The sequence below is a fragment of the Myxocyprinus asiaticus genome, chromosome 17 (genome assembly GCF_019703515.2).
Source record: "Myxocyprinus asiaticus isolate MX2 ecotype Aquarium Trade chromosome 17, UBuf_Myxa_2, whole genome shotgun sequence".
NCBI lineage: Eukaryota > Metazoa > Chordata > Actinopteri > Cypriniformes > Catostomidae > Myxocyprinus > Myxocyprinus asiaticus.
The window spans coordinates 12,594,958-12,620,445 of NC_059360.1; the positions used below are offsets into that span (position 1 = coordinate 12,594,958).

Sequence of the window (25,488 nt, forward strand, 5' to 3'; positions counted from 1 at the left end):
CCCCTGAAAGTGTGAAACACAAAATTATGGTTTGCTCAAAGAAATAACCTTATTTTTAAGGATAAATTAGATTTATTTTATTGTGACGACATTGTAATGCAATTAAGCACATTCCATCCCAAATTCTCATTACTGTGATGCAAAAATAAAATAATGATGTCAGGTTCTTATACATCATGGTAGTAATTGTTGTAATGCCTTTATTGTACTGATTTATATAGCAAATAACTGAATTACAGTATTTTTATACTCTATGTAATTAATTAAAAAATTCTATCTAATGAGAATCACTTACAATACACTCTCAATACACAATACAATAATACTTTACAATGCAATCACCAAGCACTGTATTAGGAAAACCTGGACATCTACTTATGCATGCGATTATCTAATCAGCCAATCATGTGGCAGCAGTGCAATGCATAAAATCAGGCAGATACAGGTCAGGAGCTTCAGTTAATGTTCACATCAACCATCAGAATGGGGAAAGAATGTGATCTCAGTGATTTTGACCATGGAATGCCTTTTTGGCTAGTTTGAGTAAAATGTGCTTAATATTCATAAAAATGATGTCATAATGCAAAAAAATAAAAAAAATAAATGCTTTTGATTTTGGGGTAAAATGTGTATATGTTCTATCAAGGTTCATCAGATTTACCTTTTTACTGATTCAGTGAAACAGCAAATGACATTTTCACCTTACCATTAAGATCTGGGCCTCATTTATAAAGAAGTTCGTAGAATGATCCTAAATTTAAGACAATTTCCTAACTGTTTCTATGAACAATTTATAAAACGTCCGTGTGCATGATTTTTTCCTAAATGCATCACATTTTATAAAATGCAATTTAGCTTAAAATCATGCAAACATGAACAAGCTCATGGTCTACTCCTACAAAACGCCCACAAATATACTAACATGGTGAGACAGAACACAAAGCGCATTCGTTCATTAATTCATTCATAAGGAATGTTCTTATGCAGTTGGAAATATTTAAACAAAAATAAATAAAATAGTGCAGCTACTGGTTTCTGACCAGATAATAATAATAATATATATAGTTGTGAGCAGCAATTAATGGGGTTCAAGCGGTTTAAGGCCTTTAAGCACATACATAAAAAGGTATTATGTTTTATTTACCAAGCATGTAACCACCTAGATCATAGATGGAATAGACCATTTACAGCCAATACAGGCAATTTACTAAGGAAATACATGGTTTTTAAAGCTTTTTAAAGCTCATAGCGCCACCTATGGTCCGATCTCCATAAAAGTCTGCATGCTTGTTTAGAATCATATGTTCTCAGCTAATTTTGTGAAGTTTTGAGTTTCTGTTTAGGAATTATGGGCTTATTTAAACACTTGACCACGCCCATTTTCTAAATGACACTGTTATAGCTACCAAAGTGACCTCTACGGCCAGGAGTCGAACAGGCCCACTGAGTTTTGTGCCGATCGGCCTCCGGTAACCTTGTCTAATAGGTGCTCAAACTTCATTGGCCGATGGTGGCCATGTTTTTTTTAGATACGCCAATGTCCTCATAGACAGTCACGGCACCTTGGACAAAGACACTGCATGCCTATTTTCAACTCAATCAGACTAACAGTTGCGTAGTTAGAGCTGTTTTCATGTTTTTTTTCCTGTTATAGCGCCACCAAGTGGCCAAACTCCGCATTTTACTGTGACCTCAGATTGAGCTCATACACATGTGTACCGAGTTTGGTGAAAATATCTAATTTCCTTCGGGCGTTATAGCCGTTTTAGTAAAAATGGCCCGTCCTTTTCGAAGGTTTTGGCACCCCTTAGCGACCGTGAGTCGAAATGTTAACTTTTTTTTTTATTTTTTATAATTATTGATAATCAGACTCCAGAGTATATTTCTGCACTGGTTTGCTTCCGATTGGGTGAAAAACCTAGGACTAGTTCGCAAAAGTAGGTTTTTATCATTATTTGAAATATTTACAGAACGGTTTGACAGACACCAATGCTTCTTGAGGCAAAGTTGTTTAGAATGAGAAGAGCTATCAGGTGATATATATTACTTGTGTTTTTTCACAACACTGCTTTATATATAACCATTAACACCTACAAAAATCGTGACAGCACCACGTAGTGGCCGATTTTTTAAAAACTTTGCACAACCCTCTCAGACCAAGAGTCACATAGGTCCACCAAGTTTCGTTCAGATCGGTCATTGTTAATCTTGTGTAATAGCTGCTGAAATTTGATTGGCCGATTGCAGCCATGTTTTTCAACATATGTGAATGATGGCAGCTGAGACAAAGACAGTGTATGCAAATTTTGAAGTCAATAGGATTAACGGTTTCATAGTTACAGCCAATTTCATGTTTTTTTGGTATTATAGCGCCACTCATTTCCTTCAAGAGTTATAGCCATTTACGTAAAATTGGCCACTCCTACTTCTGATGTTTTCGCATACCGTAGCTTGCTCGAGTCGAAAGTTCAAACTTATTTTGATAACTTTTGATATTGAGACTCCATAGAATCGTTTGGCACTGGTTTGGTCCCAGTCGGACGAAAAACCTAGGACTAGTTCACAAAAGTAGGTTTTATGAAAAATCCAAGATAGCGGAAAATTTGGAAATGAAATCGGAGATATATACGTTTTGTTTGGTTTGAGCCAAGGATTCCAATGGTATAAAGCAGAAGGTCTAGAAGTTATGAGCAGTTTCGCGTTTTTGATCGCTATAGCGCCCCCATTGACCGATTTTGCCGAGTCCGTGTTTCTGAGTAGCGAGCAATACTACTACCATCTGACCAAGTTTCAAGTCTCTAGGCCTTACGGTTTGCTCTGCCCAATCAGTTTTATGGCGGAATAATAATAATAATAATAATAAAAATCTTAACCATTACAATAGGGTTTCAGCGCTAAGCGCTTGAACCCCTAACCCCTTGAACGTTTTATTTATATAGCGCATTTCCACAAGCTAAAGGACACTTTACACTCCATATACCTTTAACAGGACAAAGTACATTAATATACATTTCAACAGAAGTTACAATCTCAATTACAAAATGGGATATAAAACATCAATCAGTAATAGACAGATAATGCGCTGAGAACAGATGTGTTTTAAGCTGAGATATAAAGATGGAAATAGAGATGTCACAGAGGCTCTGAGGTAGAGAGTTCCACAGTTTAGGTGCAGTTACATTGAAGGATCTCCCACCAAAAGTGAACATTGAGAGCTTTGTATGTCAGGAGAAGAATTTTAAACTTAATACGGCATGAGACAGGCAGCCATTGAAGACTAAACATGATGGGAGTAATGTGTGCAGAACGCTTGGTGTTAGTGAGAACTCTAGCTGCAGAGTTTTGGATATATTGTAATCGGGCAATAGTTTTAGATGGTAGGCCAGTAAAGAGGCAGTTACAGTAGTTGAGACGTGATGTTATGAAAGCATGAACTAGTTCAAAGCATGAACTAGTGATTCTGCATCCTTCAAACTGAGAATGGGTCAAAGTCATGCAATGTGACGTAGATGGAAGAAAGCAGTTTTAGTGATGGTTCTGATGTGGGCTTCAAGAGTAAGAGATGGATCGAAGGTGATTCCCAGATTCTTAATGGTTTTAGAGGGTTTGGTCAGATTTCCATCAATATTGACACAAATATCAATATTTCTTATAAGTGTTTGTGGCCCAGAAATCATGATCTCAGTTCTGTCCGCATTGAATTTGAGGAAATTACTGTTTAACCAAATTTTTACATCATTGATGCAGGCAGTTAATAAGCTGATGGCATGTGTTTCATCAAAACATACAGATGTGTAAATGTGGGTGCCATCAGCATAGCAGTGATAACTGAAACCATGACGAAGGATGATCTGACCTAGTGGGAGAATGTAAATTATGAACAGTATTGGACCCAGTACAAAACTCTGGGGATACCCTGACTGAGATGAGCAGTAGGGGATTTGTTTTTCTTAATCGAGATGAAATATTGTCTGTTTGGTAGGAAGAAAACCAGGATAGAGCAGTGCCAGTAATACCAATATCTGAAAGTCAGGAACGGAGTATTTTGTGGCATACAGTGTCAAAAGCAGAGCTCAGGTCAAGCAAGATTAGAATACTGAGAAATCCAGAGTCAGCAGAGAGGAGGAGATCATTAATAACCTTCAAGAGAGCAGTTTCAGTGCTGTGGAATAGGCAAAAACCAGGTTGGAAAAGGTCAAAGAGATTATTGGCTGCAAGATGTGATTGTAACTGGGAGGCTACAACTTTTTCCAGAAGTTTAGATATAAAAGGCAGGTTAGAAATAGGATGATAGTTGCAGAGGGAAGATGGATGTAAGTTGGGACATTTAAGGACTGGTGTAACAGTGGCAATTTTAAGATCAGTAGGAACAATGGCAGATGCAAGAGATGTGTTTATCATATGCGAAATAGGTGCCGAAATGACTGACTCACAGTGTTTAAGAAGGGAGGTTGGGGCAGGGTCCAACTGACAGGATGATGAGTTAGAATGTAAAATTAAATCACTGACTGATGATGAGCTAGTGGGAGTGAAGGAGGAGAAAGGGTGGATAGGGTGTTCAGACAGACATTCATGGAGGGGATCTTCAGAAATGGTTGATGTGAATGTTTGGTAAATGGAAACAATTTTATCTTGAAAGAGGTGCAGAAATGAGTCACAAAGTTCATCAGAGCTGTGTGAGTCCTGAGCCGGCAGGTGAATTAGCTTGTTCACCATAGCAAAGAGGGCTCTAGGTCTACAACTTGCATTTTGGATGACATGTACATGCAGTGTTGAATGCTGCTCTGTACTTCAGCTGATGTTCTGTAAGACCTAAGGAATGAACAGTGAGGCCTGTTTTTCTACAGAGTCGTTCAGGACGACAACCCACTCTCTTCAGTGCCCGCAGTTCAGGAGTAAACCAAGGTGATGAGTGAGAAGAGGGCACCAGCTTTGTTTTGATGGGGGCGTGCTCTTCAAGAGTAAGGGTGCACAGACAGAGGTGGAGAATGATGAGGGGTCGACTGCTTTGAGGTTGCGATAAGTTACCACAGTTTTCTTGCATGACTTACAGCGAGGAAAATGAAATTACAATTCTGTAAGTTTGAGATCCGAGATGCCAATTTTTGTACCAGTTGTAGAAACATTATTAAGACATGATGTACAAACTAAGTCAAGTATATGACCATGGGTATGGGTAGAAAAATTCACATGCTGTGTTAAGTTGAAGCATTCAAGAACATTCATGAATTCAGTTGCATTTGAACAGTCAGTATCAACATGGATATTGAAATCACCAAGCAGTATAACATGGGGAGACATAGCACAGGCAAGAGTGAGTAAGTTTAGAGAAAAGTGAGGCTGATACTTTGGAGGTCAGTAAATCAGTAACACAATGAGAGGAGTTTCACCAACAATCTTGACAGCCAGATATTCAAAAGACGTGACATTAGGAAATTCAGTCAAAACTGCTCTCATGCCACCTCAACAAACAACAGCTAGTTCGCCCCGATTTCTGTGAGGTCAGGGTTTACACAAACATTTGTATCTGTGGGGAGTAAGCAAATGTTGTTGTAGAAAGTCATTAGGTGTTTGCCAGGTTTCAGTTAGCAGTAGCATGTCCGGTTTTTTATCAGTGATGAATTCATTGAGAATTGATGCTTTGTCCATTAGAGAGCGACAGTTCAATAGTGCCAAATCCTGATGAACAAATCCGAAGTGTTTTGATGTGGAGTAGTGATCATCTTTAGTTAAATGCCTCAGTGAAAGTGAGTCTGAGCGCCTTGCCAATGCAACATCAGTTTTAGCATCAGATAATGTAGCCTATTGAACAACTCGTTATCAGTTTTTCATTTTCATTATTAATAATAAATCCATTCATTGACCGTGTTTATTGTAAATCCACACCGTTTTTCAACCAATGTCCATATTCCTACTACACCTTAATTCCAAAAAGAGGTTTACATACTCATTTACATAGAGTATAATGAAATATGCAAAGTCTTCATGGCAGCCATGTCCTATGTAAACTACAGTACATGTGCATTCTTCTCCCACTATTCTCTTCTACATCACATTTTAGTATTTAAGTCAAGTCATTTGTTTCTATTTATGTCCTCAACATCAACAGACAAAAAAAGAGGCTGTAGGATGAATATACAGAACAATGTAGGCGAGTTTTAAATAGGAGACTGTTGTGCTTTCACCCATCTGTAATTTTATTTAGTGATGTTTGAAGGGCTGTAAACTATAATACAGTCATGTGAAAAAATAAGTACACCCCATGGAAATTGTTGGCTTTTTTTTTTAAATATTTGGACAAGCAAACATTTGATCCTCTTTGAAACTGTGCCTATTAATAACATTGATATACTCAAACAAATGACACATACAATATACATTTTGTAGTAATGTTCATAATTTAAATAAACTAAAAAAAAAACTGATCAGTAATGGAAAAAGTAAGTATACCCCTACATTTATCACACCTTCAAATCCATAAAATAAGAATCAGGTGTTCAGAATTGGGTGCCAATGATTAGAACCTCCTTAGGGAGTGCAGATGGAACCTGTCTTAATTAAACATCTCACATCTAGTGTCTGCCGTTCTTTTTGCTATTGAGGTGTGTGGCGTCATCATGCCAAGATCTAAAGAGTTCTGTAAGGCCTTCAGAAAAAAGGTTGTGGATGCCTATGAGTCTGGCAAGGGATTTAAAAAGATTTCCAAATTATTTGAAATAAATAATTCCACTGTAAGGAAAATCATGTACAAGTGGCCCAGATTTCAAACGACTGCCAATTTGTCCAGGACTGGCCATCCCAGCACATTTAGCCCAAGAGCAAACCGTTTGATGAAAAAAGAAGTCTCCAAGAACCCCAGAATTTCATCACAGGATCTGCAGGTAACTCTTGCATCTGTTGATGTCAAAGTGCATGCGTCTACAATGAGAAAGAGATTGCACAAATTTGACCTGCATGGGAGGTGTGCTAGGAAAAAGCCTTTGCTGTCTAAAAAGAATATTAGAAAAAAGCCTTTTGGAATAATATGCTCTGGGCGGACAAATCAAAGGTAGAGTTGTTTGGCCACATTAACAGTACACATGCTTGGCGCAGACCAATGACAGCTTTTCAGGAGAAGAACCTCATACCAGCTTTGAAGCACGGTGGTGGAAATGTTATGGTTTGGGGTTGCTTCGCTGCCTCAGGGACTGGGCAGCTTGCAGTCATTGATTCAACTATGAATTCTGCATCATATCAAAGAGTGCTTGAAGATAATGTGAGGCCATCTGTCTGTAAGTTGAAGTTGAACTGGAAGTGGACCTTTCAACAAGATAATGATCCTAAACGCACTAGCAAATCCACCAAGGAATGGCTCAAAAAGAAGAAATGGAGGGTTATGGAATGGCCTAGTCAAAGCCCAGATTTGAATCCTATTAAAATGTTGTGGGGGGATTTGAAACGGGCAGTACATGCAAGAAAACCCTCAAACATCTTGCAACTGGAAGAATTTTGCAAGGAAGTGCTCAAAAATTTCAGCAAGCTGATGTCAGAGACTAGTGGACAATTATGCAAAACGCCTACAAGAAGTTATTTCTGCTAAAGTGGGCAGTACTAACTTCTGAGGCCAAGGGTGTACTTACATTTTCTACAGAAGAATATCACATCTATTGATATTTTTGTTGAATAAATGATTGAAAAGGTTAATTTTCCTTGTGGTTTTGTTCAAGTATATCAACTTATAATTTTAATTTATTAATAGGCACTGTTTCAAAGAGGATCAGATATTTGCTTGTCCAAATATGTCAAAAAAAGCCAACAATTTCCATGGGGTGTACTTATTTTTTCACATGACTTTATCTCCTCTCCTTCGCTCCAAAAATTGCTTTGCATATATTACACCTGCCTGTTATCTCATAGGTCTCGAAGATAATTAATCATGGAAACATGCAGGGCTATAAATAAATAATCTAAAATAAAGCATTTACATTACGCTTACATATTCTAAATATGACCACATTCTGACTCATACAGAATATTCTTGTAAATGTGCTCACTTATTAATTCATAAATTCAGTCAGTCACTGACTATTCATATTTGCATCATTAAAGTAAAAAAATCTAATCGGCGCACGCTGGCACACAAAACATTGGTACACATGCTTGTCAGTTGATGTACGCATAAGAACATTTTATCGTCAGTTTCTGCCTTTATAAATTATGATTTATTCCTTTTTTTTTTAATATCAAATCTATGGAATTTATGATCAAATCTGATCGCACCTATGTTTTATAAATTAGGCCCCTGGGTCCCAAGAACTCAGAGACGCATTACAAAGGAGAGCACTTTCGATCTGTCTGTGTTGTGACTAGCTTAACAGGGAATATCGAAGCCTGCCATTGGAAACGCTTGAAAATGATAATTATGTTCTGGGTTTTAAGACTACAGTATAAACTGAACGGTACTATAACAGTCCAACATTTAAATATAATTAGAGTACAAGTAAATTTGCAAAATGTCAAATTAGGTACGAAAATTACTGTATAGTGAAAGTGACCTTTATAGTGTTAATGCCGTGAACTGTTATCAGGGAATGTGGTTTAAAATATCAAAATGTGAAAAATGGCAAGAGTGGAACAGTGGTGCTGTATATTTAATATCCAAGCTTTGGCCTCATTCTCAGAAGCTGATGTGTGCAAAGCTAACAATTAAAGGGATAGTTCACCCAAAAATGAAAATTGTCTCACCATTTACTCACCCTCAAGCCATCTCAGATGTGTATGACTTTCTTTCTTCTGCTGAACACAGACAAAGATTTTTAGAAGAATATTTCAGCTCTGTATGTCCATACAATGTGACCAGAATTTTGAATTTCCAAAAATCACGAAAAGGCCAAATAAAGTAATCCATACTACTCCAGTGGTTTAATCCATATCTTCAGAAGTGATATGGTAGGTGGGGGTGAGAAACAGATCAATATTTAAGTCCTTTGAATCTCCACTTTCACTTTTACATTCTTCTTTTGTTTTTTGGCGACTCGCATTCTTTATGCATATCACCACCTACTGGTTGGGGCTTGTTATAGGGGAAGATTTACAGAATAATAGGACTTAAATATTGATCTGTTTCTCACCTACACCTGCCATATTACTTGAGAATATATGGGTTTAACCACTGGAGTCTTAATGGATTACATTTATGCTGACTTTGTGAATTTTTAAGATTCTAAGTTTTGGTCACCATTCATTTGCATTGTGAGGACCAACAGAGCTGAAATATTCTTCTAAAAATCTTTGTTTGTGTTCAGCAGAAGAAAGTCATACACATCTGGGATGACATAAGGGTGAGTACATTTTAATTTTGGGGTGAACTATACCTTTAATTATTTTCATCTTGACATTTGAATGCTAGTGTTGAAGTACTGTGATAATTGTATGTATCTTACTCTTTTTCTTACTTGCTTAAAGGCTTTTCCTCTGTATTTTCAGTTCTGTCTCCAGAACCAAATGCTTTCGTCAAAACTCTACGCAAACTCCCCATTCTGCACGATGAGCAGTACGCACAACTTACACGGCTGTATGACTATTACAAGCCTCAGGAGAACACACTGGTGCTGCCGTAAGTTCCCATGCAAACATGCATTGAAATGTGATAGAGAAGGTGTTGCCCTTTTCATCTGTTTCATGTGAAGTCACTGTATGACCGTTCCACCATATTTGTGGTAATATGCAGTAATATAAAACGTATTCTAAAGAAACCAGTAATGTTCTGAGCTGTGGGATGCAACAAAAGTCAGTGAAACTTCTGTTTCTATTTACATTGGCAAGAAAAAGTATGTGAACCCTTTGGAATTAGCTGGTTTTCTGCATTAATTGGTCATAAAATGTGATCCCATCTTCATCAAAGTCACAAGTATAGACAAACACAATGTGCTTAAGCTAACAACACACAAATAATTATAATCTTTCATATCTTTGTTGAATACATCCCATTAAACATTCACAGTGCCATGGAAAAAATAAGTGAACCCTTGAATGTAATAACTTGTCGATCCTCCTTTGGCAGCAATAACTTCAACCAAGTGTTTCCGGTAGCTGCGGATTAGGATTTGGACCATTCTTCCTAACAGAACTGCTTGAGCTCAGCCATATTATTAGGATGTCTGGTGTGAACAGCTCTCTTGAGGTCATTGCACAGCCTCTGTATTGGGTTAAAGTCTGGGCTCTGACTGGGCCACTCCAAAAGGTGGATCTTCTTTTTTTGAAGCCATTCTGTAGTGGATTTACTTTGATGTTTAGGGTCATTGTCCTGCTGCATCACCCACTCTGACAATATCCCGTAGGATATCAAAGCAGCAAAGCAGCCCCAAATCATGATGCTCCCTCCACCGTACTTCACCGTTGGGATGATGTTTTCATGTTGGTATGCGGTGCCTTTTTTACGCCATAGGTAGTGCTGTGTGTTCCTCCCAAACAATTCAATCTAAGTTTCATAGGTCCAAAAAACATTTTCCCAGTAGCGTTGTGGAGTGTCAAGATGGTATTTGGCAAACTTCAGGTGCGCAGCAGTGTTTTTGTTGGAAAGCAGCAGTTTCCTTCATGGTGACCTGCCATGGACACCATGGCTGTTTAATATTTTCCATATAGTAGACTCATGAACAGAGATGTTACCTAGTTCCAATGTTTCCTTTAAGTCTTTAGCTGTCACTCTAGGGTTCTTTTTTACCTAACTGAGGATTCGCGGTGTACCCTTTGAGTCATCTTGGCTGGACGGTCACTTGGGAGAGTAGCCACAGTACTAAATCGTCTCCATTTATAGACAATTTGTCTAACTGTGGACAGATGAATATCTAAGCTCTACAAGATAACTTTGTTACCATTTCCAGCTTCATGCAATTCATCAGTTCTTGATTGTAGGTCTTTTGAGATCTCTTTTTTGCGAGGCATGGTCCACGGCAGCTGATGCTTCCTGTAAATAGCAAACTCAAAATGTTTTAGTGCTTTTTATAAGTCAAAGTAGCTCTAACCCACACCTCCAATCTTGTTTCATTAATTGGATGGCAGTTTTGCCAACTTCTGACTCTTAATTAGCTTTTTTGTCGTCTTTAGCCTAGGGATTCACTTACTTTTTCCACAGCACTGTTAATGTTTAATGGGATGTGTTCAATAAAGGCATGAAAGATTATAATTGTAAAGGCAATGATTGCCAATGAAAACAAGTCACGTGAATGAAACAGATGAATATATAGATTCAGAGACTAACTATAATCCAATCAGTTGTAAATTAAAGGTCAATTTTCATATTTACTGTTAACTCTCTGATTTTATCACAGATTTTTTTGTCACTAACTTTAGTATTTTGTAAATATCTAATTACACAGAATATCTTTCGTTTTGGTTGTTTTCTGCATTATTTGCTGCTGGTTTAATGGTTAAATAAACAGAGAAATGATGAGCGTTTCTATACTAGCCAATGGAGGGTGCTGTTTCCTTATATTTTCAGAAGTGTACAAATGTCAGACAGTAAAAATGTGTTTTCTTGACAGGAAGCCCACTCATGCAGCTGATCAACTATTTCAAGGGTCCTGTAGTACTGGTAGCATAATGTTTGCCCTTGTGGGATGAAAGTGTAAATTTACTTGCACATGTTTGCAGAACTGTGTATGTACGTGTTTGCATGATTTGTGCTGTATCTTGCCTGGTTAGACTTGTCTCCACCACAGTTATGTTATAAGCTATGAGATGGGCAGATGGTAGGTTGGTATGGCAGGTATGGTAGGTTGACGGCTTACAATAATGCAACTTGGCTGTTACCCAAGCTATTCGCTTTATCATTTGTGTTATTTATTCACTTTGTGTAATTTATGAAGAAATTATTTCAAATTTTGCAAACTGCTGTGGCAAGGGTTAAGGCTTGTTTCAATCTTCAATTAAATGACTAAAATCTAAAATATTTGCACGCTATTATTTCCACAGAATTCATTGCAGAATTGTTTGGCATCTAAAGAATTTAAAAATCTTCCTAGCTTCTGAATAATAATAACAAATAGACATTCATAGACATGTATTGTGTTTTTTTTTATTAATTAATTTATCTATTTTTATTGGTGTGAATAGGCCTTTAAAGTCACACATTGGCTTATCATTTACCCTGCTGAAAATCTGCATGATGCTGTTCAATCCTGGTATTTCTCTTTTTTAGCTAGTACCAAATGCTTACAGGTGCATCTCAATAAATTAGAATGTCGTGGAAAAGTTCATTTATTTCAGTAATTCAACTCAAATTGTGAAAATTGTGTAAATAAATTCAATGCACACAGACTGAAGTAGTTTAAGTCTTTGGTTCTTTTAATTGTGATGATTTTGGCTCACATTTAACAAAAACCCACCAATTCACGATCTCAAAAAATGAGAATATGGTGACATGCCAATCAGCTAATCAACTCAAAACACCTGCAAAGTTTTCCTGAGCCTTCAAAATGGTCTCTCAGTTTGGTTCACTAGGCTACACAATCATGGGGAAGACTGCTGATCTGACAGTTGTCCAGAAGACAATAATTGACACCCTTCACAAGGAGGGTAAGCCACAAACATTCATTGCCAAAGAAGCTGGCTGTTCACAGAGTGCTGTATCCAAGTATGTTAACAGAAAGTTGAGTGGAAGGAAAAAGTGTGGAAGAAAAAGATGAACAACCAACCGAGAGAACCGCAGCCTTATGAGGATTGTCAAGCAAAATCGATTCAAGAATTTGGGTGAACTTCACAAGGAATGGACTGAGGCTGGGGTCAAGGCATCAAGAGCCACCACACACAGACGTGTCAAGGAATTTGGCTACAGTTGTCGTATTCCTCTTGTTAAGCCACTCCTGAACCACAGACAACGTCAGAGGCGTCTTACCTGGGCTAAGGAGAAGAAGAACTGGACTGTTGCCCAGTGTTCCAAAGTCCTCTTTTCAGATGAGAGCAAGTTTTGTATTTCATTTGGAAACCAAGGTCCTAGAGTCTGGAGGAAGGGTGGAGAAGCTCATAGCCCAAGTTGCTTGAAGTCCAGTGTTAAGTTTCCACAGTCTGTGATGATTTGGGGTGCAATGTTATCTGCTGGTGTTGGTCCATTGTGTTTTTTGAAAACCAAAGTCACTGCATCCATTTACCAAGAAATTTTGGAGCACATCATGCTTCCTTCTGCTGACCAGCTTTTTAAAGATGCTGATTTCATTTTCCAGCAGGATTTGGCACCTGCCCACACTGCCAAAAGCACCAAAAGTTGGTTAAATGACCATGGTGTTGATGTGCTTAACTGGCCAGCAAACTCACCAGACCTGAACCCCATAGAGAATCTATGGGGTATTGTCAAGAGGAAAATGAGAAACAAGAGACCAAAAAATGCAGATGAGCTGAAGGCCACTGTCAAAGAAACCTGGGCTTCCATACCACCTCGGCAGTGCCACAAACTGATCACCTCCATGCCACGCCAAATTGAGGCAGTAATTAAAGCAAAAGGAGCCCCTACTAAGTATTGAGTACATATACAGTAAATGAACATACTTTCCAGAAGGCCAACAATTCACTAAAAATGTTTTTTTTATTGGTCTTATGATGTATTCTAATTTTTTGAGATAGTGAATTGGTGGGTTTTTGTTAAATGTGAGCCAAAATCATCAAAATTAAAAGAACCAAAGACTTAAACTACTTCAGTCTGTGTGCATTGAATTTATTTAATACACGAGTTTCACAATTTGAGTTGAATTACTGAAATAAATGAACTTTTCCACAACATTCTAATTTATTACTGCATAACACATATAGGATCTATGGAAGCATGTTTCCTTATACCATTACCCTGCAATGAAGGCACAGTGATATGATTAGACTAAAAAATAAATAGCTTCTAGTCAGAAATGTACATATTTAGCGTTACTTAAATTACATTAATATGTACAACACAAAATATGAATTATAAGGTGAATTTAGAGTGATACATAAAGACTAATTGTGAGTTCCTTGAACTTCTTTGGCTTAAAAATCCATAAAATGAAGATTTTAAGTACTACTGACTCAAACGATCAGCTAAGTACAGAACTGATTCGTTTTGGTTTATTCATGGTTTACAGTCACCGTTGTAGCTGTTTTATGAAAAAAAAAAAATTATGATTTGAAATCTCAACAGTGATTTTTAGAAACATTATTTGATGTTCCATTATACAGTATTTTTAGAGTTTAGACATGGACTTTATTACCAACTGCTGGTGGACTCTCCAAACTGCAAATGCAGGAACTGACTTTAGACTATGCGCTGAGATTAGACGTGCATCTCAAATGTCTTAGACCTTATGACGTATTTCTCAGGAAAATAGCAAATTGCGCTTTGCGGCACTTCATTTACATACAAAACACCCCCAGTTTGCGCGCATACACCCACAGATAGCGCAAACACTCCCACTCATGCCCACGAAAATTGTGATTAGAATTAGCGCTTTCATGAAATTTGGATAAGACGTAGTGCACGATCGCTGCGTGTAGCGCTATAGTGCACAGCGCGGTCACGAAAATAGAGCCCAAAGAATTTAAAGACATTTAAACAGCAAGAAGAGACATCTGCTGCTGTGAGAGCATGAGAGCAATGCTTAAACACTCTGAATGTGATAAAAATGTAAAAATAGGTATATCAATGTGTAAGTAACTTTATATAGGTCCATAACAAGAACATAAAGGCTTATTAATTTAAAAGTTCAAAATCTTTATTTGAAATAATAAAAAAGCTTTAATATTAATTTAAAGTACAAGCTTTACATCATTTAATACTATCAGTCTTTTTGGCTAAAACACTGACTAGCAAAATCCCAGAATTTACAGAGTTAAATATACGGTTCAAAATGTTATTGGAGTCCTTGAATTGGTCTTCAAGAATGACTATTTATCAAAACAAAATTATTTGACATGATCTGCACATAAGCTAATTAATATGAATGAGTTTCACCACTTTATAGCTTTTTTGTTAACAAGTTTATTGTGAATTAATAGCATGAGCTCATAGCATTCTCTTTGTCTTTGTCTGGGTTAGACTAAAATTTTATTGAAATTATTACTATTTTATTTTTCTGTTCTTCTTCTTCTTGTTATTATTATTCTTATCCAGGCAGGGTGGATTATGTGAAGAGCATTTTTGCAATTTTGGAAAGCCTTTATGAGAAAATGTAATGCGTATCTTTTTCCTGATCTTGAAAAGAACCAGTTTTTTTCCTATCCTTTTTTAAAATGTTGCTTAAAGGGGACTTACGCTTATTGAGGCTTTCAATATCTTAGTAAGCTGTTAAGTCATGAAATGTACAGTAAAGATTGTTACTACTGCTAAAACTTTAATTTCTTTATAAATGGCCACACCAGATGACTGACAAGTGCTTAAGCTGCCGATCAAATGACTAATAATTGAAGAAGATAATGAGTTTTGTTAATGACATGCCAAACAACATGCTTGCAATTTAAATCAACATCCATTTGCCCTCTCTCAAACAGGGTCTGGATCAACCGTAATGCTTTAGTGATGACTCTAGTACCCATAGAAACATTGTTTGGAAAAATGATGCATTGAAATTTGAGCACATTTGTTTTTTTTTTTCTTGTGGCACCCTTTCATTTATATGATCACAAACATATGTTTAGGTCTGCACATCTGAGTAGGGGCTAATTTGAACAGTTGGGCCTCTTGTTCAACATTGTGGAGAAGGCAGTAGATGTAGAATGTGTGTTTGCGTGTGATTGTGTGTAGGCCTGTTCCACCACCCTGCTGTTCTATTGATCTATTGAACAAGGCCTGGGCTGCACCCTCCTCCTTGTCTTTATTTTGTGGGAGGATGTCATGAGGGTTGGGAGGGATTTCTTTTTAAGAACGGAGAGATTAAAGCAATCTTTTCAACAAGCTGTAAGCAGACACATGACTCTTAGCTCATCTGTGCACCTAACAAGGGTGGCCCAATGTAACAGCACTTTAAGGGCACATAAATATGTATGCGTTTTTTAGGATAAGCCTCTGTTTTTAATTAGGATATAGAGGTCATGCTAATCGGCTCGTGCTCTCTGCTTCAATGGGGAATATCCCTCAGCGCTCATCTCTTCATAACAATAACCCCCTCCAACAAGAGCGAACTGCCCCTTGAGCGGCGAGCAAAGTCTGAAGTCTGCTTCTTCACAACATTTGCTCATCCTACCTCCCCTTGATGCACAAACACACACAAATACTCAAGCCCCGCTCTCCAAAGACTGTAATCTTTCTGTCTGCACTTTGCCTTTCACTTTAGGAGACACCCTGCTGGTCGGGCAGACAGTGGTCCCCTTAAATCAGCTGTGCTCTCACCACCCCGCCCTGAAAAATAACAAAAAAAACTCTCGCTATATAAATAATCTGTCCATTTCAGCTAAATTTGGTCTCTGTTTGTTTTAATTGGTTTAACTAAACTAATTCCTTTTTGTCTATAAACAGTTTTTGCTGGTTTAAATTATTTGTTTAACATTTTGCTTGACATTTGATGCTCCTTGTCAATGTGTGAAATGTTAAATGTGTGGTGAGGTCATCAAATGGGTTTCATTTGGTCATTTCTCTTTTTCTCACCTCAGACTGTCCAAACAGAACAAGAGGATTGTGTATACAGTCTTAGAATACTCTCCCCTGCTTGACTCCTGCAATATGACCACAGATGACTGGGCCAACATTGGAAAAGACATTGAGGTGCTTACTTTTTAACCATCTTTGTATGGCAAGCCCTTTTAACATGTATTCCATAAAAGCTTACATTTACTAGTTTACTAGTAATTATTCCAATAGTGAGTAGAATATTTTTCAGTTTTACTAGTAGGTACTTATTCATTAGATACTATTTCTTATACCTAATGTAATGACAAGTAGCTGTTCCATTGTTATAGGTAACATTATAGTAAAATTTGGCATTGAATTCAATGGGGACCTGTGGTTCAAATACCAGCTTCTGACTAGTATGCATTCTAATATTGACTAATATCTTGTTTTACATTTTACTAGGAACTGTTCATTAGATACTAGTACTTATTCCAAAAGTGATTCTTATCTATTTCAGTGTTATTTATTACATACTTGCATCTACTTCAATTGTAAAAATTGAATTGAACTGTACAGCTGCCATTCTGACTAGTCATTAAATTTGACAAGTTAAAAAGTAGTTGTAACTAACCTTACAAAAATCAAAAGTTCTGGCAAACTTGCTGCAAACCTGCAAACAAGTGCCTCATAAATAAGTAGGCTACTAGTATCTAATAAATAAGTACAAGTAAACTAGAATAGATACTAGTAACTATTGGAATGCAAACTAGTCGGAAGTGAATAGTTGATATCTAAACCACAGATACCAATAGAATTCAATGGCAAAAATTATTAACCAGTAACAACGGAATAGTTACTCGGTGTGGACGGAAGGTCAAAACGTAGAGAAAAAGATGCGTGTGGACATGGCCTTCATCTGCTCTTTTTGAGATGTTTGTACACAAATACAATGTACGAAACATTCAAACAGGTGTTTGTACACATTCAATTCATTAGAGATTAATTGTTTTTGTTGTTGGTTTCCTCCTTTTTTAAGTTGCCTGGGATAAAAGCCACTGCTAAATGAATAAGTGTAAATGTAAACATGACGTTTAATGCATCTCGGCAATGTACTTGCTGGGTAGCACTCAAAATAAAAACAAATGGCTAGTTAGTTAAAGGTGCACTCAGTACATTTTTGGTCATGTCGTCTTGGGCTTAGAGTGACACCAAGTGCCGTGGATTCAGCATCATTCAGTCGCAATAGTTTTCAGTTAAAGATGCCATTGTAGAAAATCACTATTCACAGTCAGCCGTGATTAATTTATTTTACCAGTGAAAGTGTCCAATAACGGGGCGGTTTCTGAGATTAAGCGAGTTGTATTCAGCTGGTCATGTGGACTAACATGGCAGCTGCCATGAGGAGACCCTCCCCATGTAGAATAAAACAGCTTTTATAAGGTTACTGATGTGACTGGAGTCTTCATCTCATGTGAGTTATCATGATTATATATATATGTTTCAAAATTACAATTAATTTCTATAGGAGTAAAACTTTTTTAATGGGGAAAAAATTACTTAATACACCTTTAACTAATTGTTTGAAATTAAAAATTCAGTCAACAGGCCAGAAGTTTTGACTTAAAACAAACCATCAAACAGTTGGGAGGGAGAGGGGGTGGAAATCAGCGCTGAGAAATTCCAGTTGTTTTTCTTTGGTTCACAGAAACATTATGAGGAATATGATGGTTTTGTCGTCCTGCACGGAACAGACACTATGGCTTACACTGCCTCTGCCTTATCCTTCATGTGTGAGAACCTGGGAAAACCTGTCATCCTCACTGGCTCACAGGTAATACACCTTAACCTAAAGTATTCAGGGGCTTAAACAGATCAGATGCTGAATTATTTAGTGATTGACAGCAAAGTTGGTTTTGATGTTACAATACACGCTTAAAAAAAATTAGTGTTGTTTAATTTTTTGGGTCATAATTCTGATTTTCAGACTCAGAAGTAAATTAATTAATAATTATTAACTTATTATCAACCTAATGATTAACTTTTAACTAGCAGCCATCAAAACTATTCAATATTACCTTTACAAAGAACTTCACAACCATCTTGTATGTGGCAGGTGCCTATCTATGAGATGAGGAATGATGGGAGGGATAACCTCTTGGGGGCGCTGTTGATAGCAGGACAGTTTGTTATCCCTGAGGTAAGTGAGGCTGTTTTTCAGAGTGAGAGATGCATTTGTTTCTGTTTCAAAATGCAGAACATGCAATACACCCATTGATCAAGCATAAGGATTGTTTTCTGCTGGTCAAGTTAGGCCAGTAGTTCAGATTTGTACTTGCTCTGCTGATATTTTCACTGGTCCCCAAAAAAAAACAAAAAAAAAAACATGTATATATACAGCTCTGGAAAAAATTAAGAGACAACTGCAAAATTATTAGTTTCTCTGGATTTAGGTATGTGTTTGAGTAAAATTAACCAATCACCAATCCTCCACCAAAGTTCACAGTGGGTATGAGACACTGTGGCTTGAAGGCCTCTCCAGGTCTCCGTCTCACCATTAGACGACTTGGTGGAGGATCGGTGATGATCTGGGGGTGCTTCAGCTAGGCTGGAATTGGGCAGATTTGTCTTTGTGAAGGACACATGAATCAAGCCACTTACAAAGTTATCCTGGAAGAAAACTTGCTTTCTTCTGCTTTCTTCTTTTTTTCCAGAGCTGTATGTATGTATATATATATATAGTACTGTTTTAACTTAGGAAGAGTTCAGAAATCAATATTTGGTGGAATAACCCTGATTTTCAATCACAGCTTTCATGCGTCTTGGCATGCTCTTCACCAGTCTTTCACCAGTGACTTTATGCCACTCCTGGCGCAAAAATTCAAGCAGCTCGGCTTTGTTTGATGGCTTGTGGCCATCCATCTTCCTCTTGATCACATTCCAGAGGTTTTTAATGGGGTTTAGGTCTGGAGATTGGGCTGGCCATGACAGGGTCTTGATCCGGTGGTCCTCCATCCACACCTTGATTGACCTGGCTGTGTGGCATGGAACATTGTCCTGCTGGAAAAACCAATCCTCAGAGTTGGGGAACATTGTCAGAGCAGAAGAAAGCAAGTTTTCTTCCAGGATAACCTTGTACGTGGCTTGATTCATGTGTCCTTCACAAAGACGAATCTGCCCGATTCCAGCCTTGCTGAAGCACCCCCAGATCATCACCGATCCTCCACCAAATTTCACAGTGGGTGTGAGACACTGTGGCTTGAAGGCCTCTCCAGGTCTCTGTCTAACCATTAGATGACCAGGTGTTGGGTAAAGCTGAAAATTGGACACATCAGAGAAGATGACCTTACTCCAGTCCTCTACGGTCCAATCCTTATGGTCTTTTGCAAACCTCAGCCTGGCTCTTCTTTGCTTCTCATTGATTAAGGGCTTTTTTCTAGCTTTGCACGACTTCACACATATATATATATATATATATATATATATATATATATATATGTTATACATTTTATTACTTTTGATAAATTTTATTTTTAACATATTTTTAGTGTTGAAAATAAATATATTTAATATCTTTCCTTAAACGTTACATTTTCTTTACAGAAAAGCTACAACAAATAATTTATCAGGTCATTTATTAATGTATAAAATGCAAATATACTATATTATTAACAATTCAGTATTATAAAAACAATTATTAAATTATTGCATTTAATAATTAATAATAGTTTTATCATTTTAAACCAACTTCACCATGATATTTAATGCTAGATAACTTTGCCATGGTGATTCATAATTAAATCAGCATAATTTTCCGAACAATTTGTAGTTCATCACAGAAAACCAGATGCTTACGTCTGCAAGGCATAGAAACACATGTACGTGACCATTAAATGTAAGACACATTGACAGTGCAGCACTGCAGTTACATAAACTGGCCCAAACTCTCTCAAAGTTGCAGATTTTGGATTGTTAATGTCAATACTTCCACACTTTATCCAGGATCATATAAATTAGGGATGCATCAGTTTCTGTCATGAATTGAATGATACACCTAAATCTTGCAGTATATTTTGTTTCTGCCTTATTAATTTTAAGCTGTTCGGATTGTTGAGTCTTTTGTTAAAACAGAGTAATGTATGTACAGACTGCGTAAAAGTGTAACCACCTGTACACCACCCGTAAAACAAGTCTAGACAAGTTCAGTCAGCCTGTGATGTGGCGTTTCAATGAATGTTGACACGCAACTAACATGACTAGAAACTGAGGAAAAGTACCGTGAAGCACAATAAAGATGTATGACCAAGGAAGAAGAAAACACTATGTTTCTTTCTTTCTCCTCAGGTTTGCCTCTATTTTCATCATAAGCTGTACAGGGGCAACCGTGTCACCAAAGTGGATGCTGGAAGCTTTAACGCATTTACCTCACCAAACCTGCCGCCATTAGCCAATGCTGAAGTCGACATTAAAAGTAATTCCAGTTCTGCCAACATAATGCATTGTCCAAGTCAAAATTGCTTCTATTAACCTATTGATGCTCGGAAACAATTACAGATATGGGCAGCAACAGTGGCTGGCTATATAATTCCTAACTGGGCATAAATTGCCAAAAAATCATCACTGGGCAGTTGCCAAATATTTGAATTTTATTTTGTTTGTAACGCTTTACAATAAGGTTCCATTCGTTAACATTAGTTAATGCATTAGTTATCATGAACTAACAATGAACAATATATTTTTACAGAATTTATTAATCTTTATTAAATTTAGTTAATAAAAATACAATTATTCATTGTTAGTTCATAGTGCATTGACTAATGTTTAGAATGTATCACTATATGTTGAAATGACCTTTAACCGTGATTAATAAATGCTGTAAAATTATTGTTCATTGTTAGTTCATGTTAACTAATATTGTTAACTATTGTTAACAAATAGAACTTTATTTTAATGTGTTACTATCTTGTTTTTTTATTTTTATTTTAGGTTTAAATTTACGGTATATAATTGTAATAGGGAAAGTGTATATTTTAGGTGCTGTAATTGGTCACCATTTAATTTGAACTATCTTTAATCCCCTTTTAGCTTTTTAGCAGTTCAAAAGTCAATCTGTAGTGTGAAGTTTTTAAAAGTACAAATAGTCCATGTAGTCTCTTACTCAATACGAGTTAGTAAAAAATGGCATGTATAATAATTATACACAAATTAGAAAAAAAAAAACTAAAGGTTTGAAATAATTTTAGATGAAATATAACACATTAAACTGCTTGAAATTCTATACATGCAATAATGAGTATTTTGTTTTATTTTTACTGTTTAGTTAACTGGGACACTGTGTGGCGAGCCAACACGACCGCCAAATTCACTGTCAGCACACAACTGAACCGCAATGTGGGTCTCCTGCGGCTCTTTCCAGGGATCACTGCTGCTACAGTAAGGCCGTGTGGTATTGTCTGCTTTGTGCCACATATTTTGATAACATTTCTTTATTTTATTTTTTATTTTTGCGGGGCCTTTTGCCACTTTTGAATGAAGAGTAGATAAAGGAGAGTAAATGCTAGGGGGAGAGAGGGGGAGAACGGGATCAGAGTTGGCACAAACTCATGTTGCCCACATGAGCCCAGAAAAAAAAAAACAACACAAAAATGTAATTTCAGTGTTTATTTTGGACTGTAACGTGATGGACTATGCCAGTGAGCTGACTTGTCTTAAAAGGATAGTTCACACAAAAATGAAAATTCTCTGTTTACTCACCCATATGCCATCCCAGATGTGTAGGACTTTCTTTCTTCTGCTTAACACAAACAAAGATTTTAAAGAGGAATATCTCAGCTCTGTAGGTCCATACAATGCAAGTGAATGGTGACCAAAACTTTGAAGCTTCAAAAAACACACTTAAGGCAGCATGAAAATAATCCATAAGACTCCAGTGGTTTAATCCGTGTCTTTTGATGCGATCCAATCGGTTTTGAGCGAAAAAAAGACCAAAAAATAGCTCCTCCTTTACTAAAAATCTTGACATTGCAGTCTCTATGGCGATCATAATTTCAAGCTCAATTTTTCCCCTTTTTCACCCAATTTGGAATGGCCAATTCCCAGTGCGCTATTTTTAAGTCCTCGTGGTCGCGTAGTGATTCGAATCAATCCGGGTGGCGGAGGATGAATCCCAGTTGCCTCTGCATCTGAGACCATCAACCCGTGCATCTTATTACGCGGCTTGTTGAGCGCGTCGCCACGGAGACATAGTACGTGTGGAGGCTTCACGCCATCCATCGCGGCATCCGTGTTCAACTCACCACGTGCCCCACCGAGAACGAACCACATTATAGTGACCACGATGTGACTCTACCCTCCCTAGCAACCGGGCCAATTTGGTTGCTTAGGAGACCTGGCTGGAGTCACTCAGCAGGCCCTGGGATTTGAACTAGCGAACTTGAGGGGTGGTAGCCAGCGTCTTTTACCACTGAGCTACCCAGGCCCCCTTGATTACAGTTCTTAGCGCTCTGCACATGCGTCATGCATTGGGAAGTGTAATCGAGCTTGAAATCATGATCGTGCCTAGAGTCTGCAATGGCAAGAAATGACAACAGTGAAAAAGGAGTTATAGTTTGGTCTATTCTCACCTAAAATTTGCTTCAGAAGACATGGATTAAACCACTGGAGTCATATGAATTACTTTTATGCTCCCTTTATGTGCCTTTTGAAGCTTCAAAGTTTTGGTTACCATTCACTTGCATTGTATGGACCTACAGAGCTGAGATTCCTCTTTAAAATCTTTGTTTGTATTCTACAGTAGTAAGAAAGTCATACACATCTGGGATGGCATGATGCTGAGTAAATTATGAGATAATTTTTAATTGGTACTTTTAATGTAAAAATAAATAAATAAATGTATTTACCAGCCAACAGAAACCCAGCAACATGGTCGTTAGTGAATCTTGAGTGACAAAGCATTTGTTGTAAATTGAATTCTGCTACATGCAATGTAAAAAGAGTTGAATTCACATTCAGAATTCCACTACAGTTCCACTGTGAACGCTTCGCGTCCAAATGATCATTGTTTTCCAGATTTGCTGTAATTTCTCACTTAGTCACCTGTGATCAGTGTTGGTAACTAGCTGCTGTTTTTGGTCAGTATGCAATAAGACAGAGTTATGGAGCATGTCTAATTTTTTACAAAAGAGCCAGGAGCTGGCACTATCGTTTACGCCACCTCTATTAAGACCAGCATGGGGGAAGGAGCACATATTTACTACCTCAATCTGGATCTTTTGCCATGCGGTGCATCTGTAGATTTTTTATCTTCTTCTATGACCTCAGTTTTTATGGCAGATCCTTCAGTTTTTATGAGGCCTCTTCACGTTCATTTATTGCCCTAACCCTAATATTCTTCCATTTGGAATCAGGTTTAATTCAGAGGTCTGAAATTAGTGATTTAGTCAGCACATTTTGTTTTTGCTGGGTTTTCTATGAGGTTATTTCCACTTTCATTTGTTACAATAGTTTAAAATGGTTAATCAGAGTTGGTGGATGTTTATCACTCAAACAAACATCCATAACTGATAGCACTTTATAAATTACTATATAGTAAGTGTTTGTAGGCGCTGGCTAGAGTTTAAGTAGTCACACAGCCACTTATTGCATTATACTGTATATGCCATTTCTGGGAGTCGGCTATTTTTGGTTTGGAAACGAGTAATTCAGGCATCAGAATTATCTTCAGTTTGGCCTGTGTTAAACCTAAGGGACTGTGTCTGTGATGCCTCTGAAATGTCCTTGGACATGCAGGTGTTTGGGAGCTGCTCCAGATGTGCTGTAGTGGGCGTGGGGTCCCCCAGGGCTTTAATTTAATCTTCAGCGTCGTTAATTCTTTTCTCTGTGGGACTATTGGGCCACACACACCCCCCTCTAGTATAATTGTGTGGCGACGAGATAGGCTGGTCATCCCAAAGGGACACTTCACAGGAAAGTGTCAAATTAAAACATTAAAAAGCTTGTGGTGTCTTTTAATGGATGGATCCTACAAAGCTAAACTGTTTTTCACCACAAGACCTTAAAGGAATAGTGCACCCAAAAAATGAAAATGATGTCACCATTTACTCGTCTTCATGTCTTTGCAAAACTGTCCGACTTCCGTGGAGTACAAAAGAAAATGTTATGGAAAAACTTCTCTTTTCCATACAGCAAAAGCATATAGATGAAGTTACTGTTTTACAAACAAACCCTCGGTGGCAGTAATTTCAGGGTTCTTTTGGTACCCTTAATGGGTGCTTCGCTGCAATTGAGCGGAAAAAAAAAGGCCCAAAAAGTTATATTTTGGGGGTAGAAACACCCTGTTTCCAAAAGATTATTGGAGATTTGGACTTCTTTAGTATTATATTTTACAAATCACCATAATTTCTTATTGCATCTGCTCTAATCTACCCACCGCTGCTGTTGGTAGATTTGAACTTTTCATACCACATTGCACAACTCGCAAACGAAAAGGTTGTTTTTAACCCTTGTGCGTCAATAAAAAAGTTACTCAGAGGTCCTTAGAGGACAAAAATGTCTGCGTCAAAAAACTGCCATAATAATATTATATATTAATGTTATTTTCCACTTTCAATACATTTTTTTAACCAACATCAGTCATGATCATAACTACCAAATATTCATTCATTTTCAGGATTTTAACCCTTTAAATGCCAGTTTGTTTACATAATGCCACTGTTGTTTTTTACACACACACACACACAAATTTCTCAATACACACATACAAAACACACTCTGACATTCATACCAACACACCCACACAATTTTAGCTGCATCATTTATTTATTTGGCCTGCACTGCTCTATACAGCAAACAGAAAACAGGAAAAAAGCATGTATTTGCTCCATAGGCTAAACATGAGGAAAATGGTGCCATCTGGCATGGTTTCCTGTGGTGTGATGTCAGAGTAA

The 25,488-nt window shown here is 37.3% G+C and overlaps 1 protein-coding gene across 5 annotated transcripts in view; it reads left to right on the forward strand.

The window, feature by feature from the left end:
• aspg (asparaginase homolog (S. cerevisiae)) overlaps nt 1-25,488 on the forward strand; it is a 57,694-nt gene that overhangs the window by 3,108 nt on the left and 29,098 nt on the right. For 3 of the 5 annotated variants that reach the window (XM_051722896.1, XM_051722897.1, XM_051722898.1), the window contains exons 2-8: nt 9,466-9,595; nt 11,523-11,558; nt 16,588-16,699; nt 18,252-18,377; nt 18,660-18,743; nt 20,888-21,014; nt 21,864-21,976. In XM_051722896.1, coding sequence (XP_051578856.1) covers nt 9,466-9,595; nt 11,523-11,558; nt 16,588-16,699; nt 18,252-18,377; nt 18,660-18,743; nt 20,888-21,014; nt 21,864-21,976 — 728 coding nt within the window. The remainder of the gene's footprint in view (nt 1-9,465; nt 9,596-11,522; nt 11,559-16,587; nt 16,700-18,251; nt 18,378-18,659; nt 18,744-20,887; nt 21,015-21,863; nt 21,977-25,488) is intronic. The other 2 variants (XM_051722895.1, XM_051722899.1) reach the window with 1 other exon arrangement.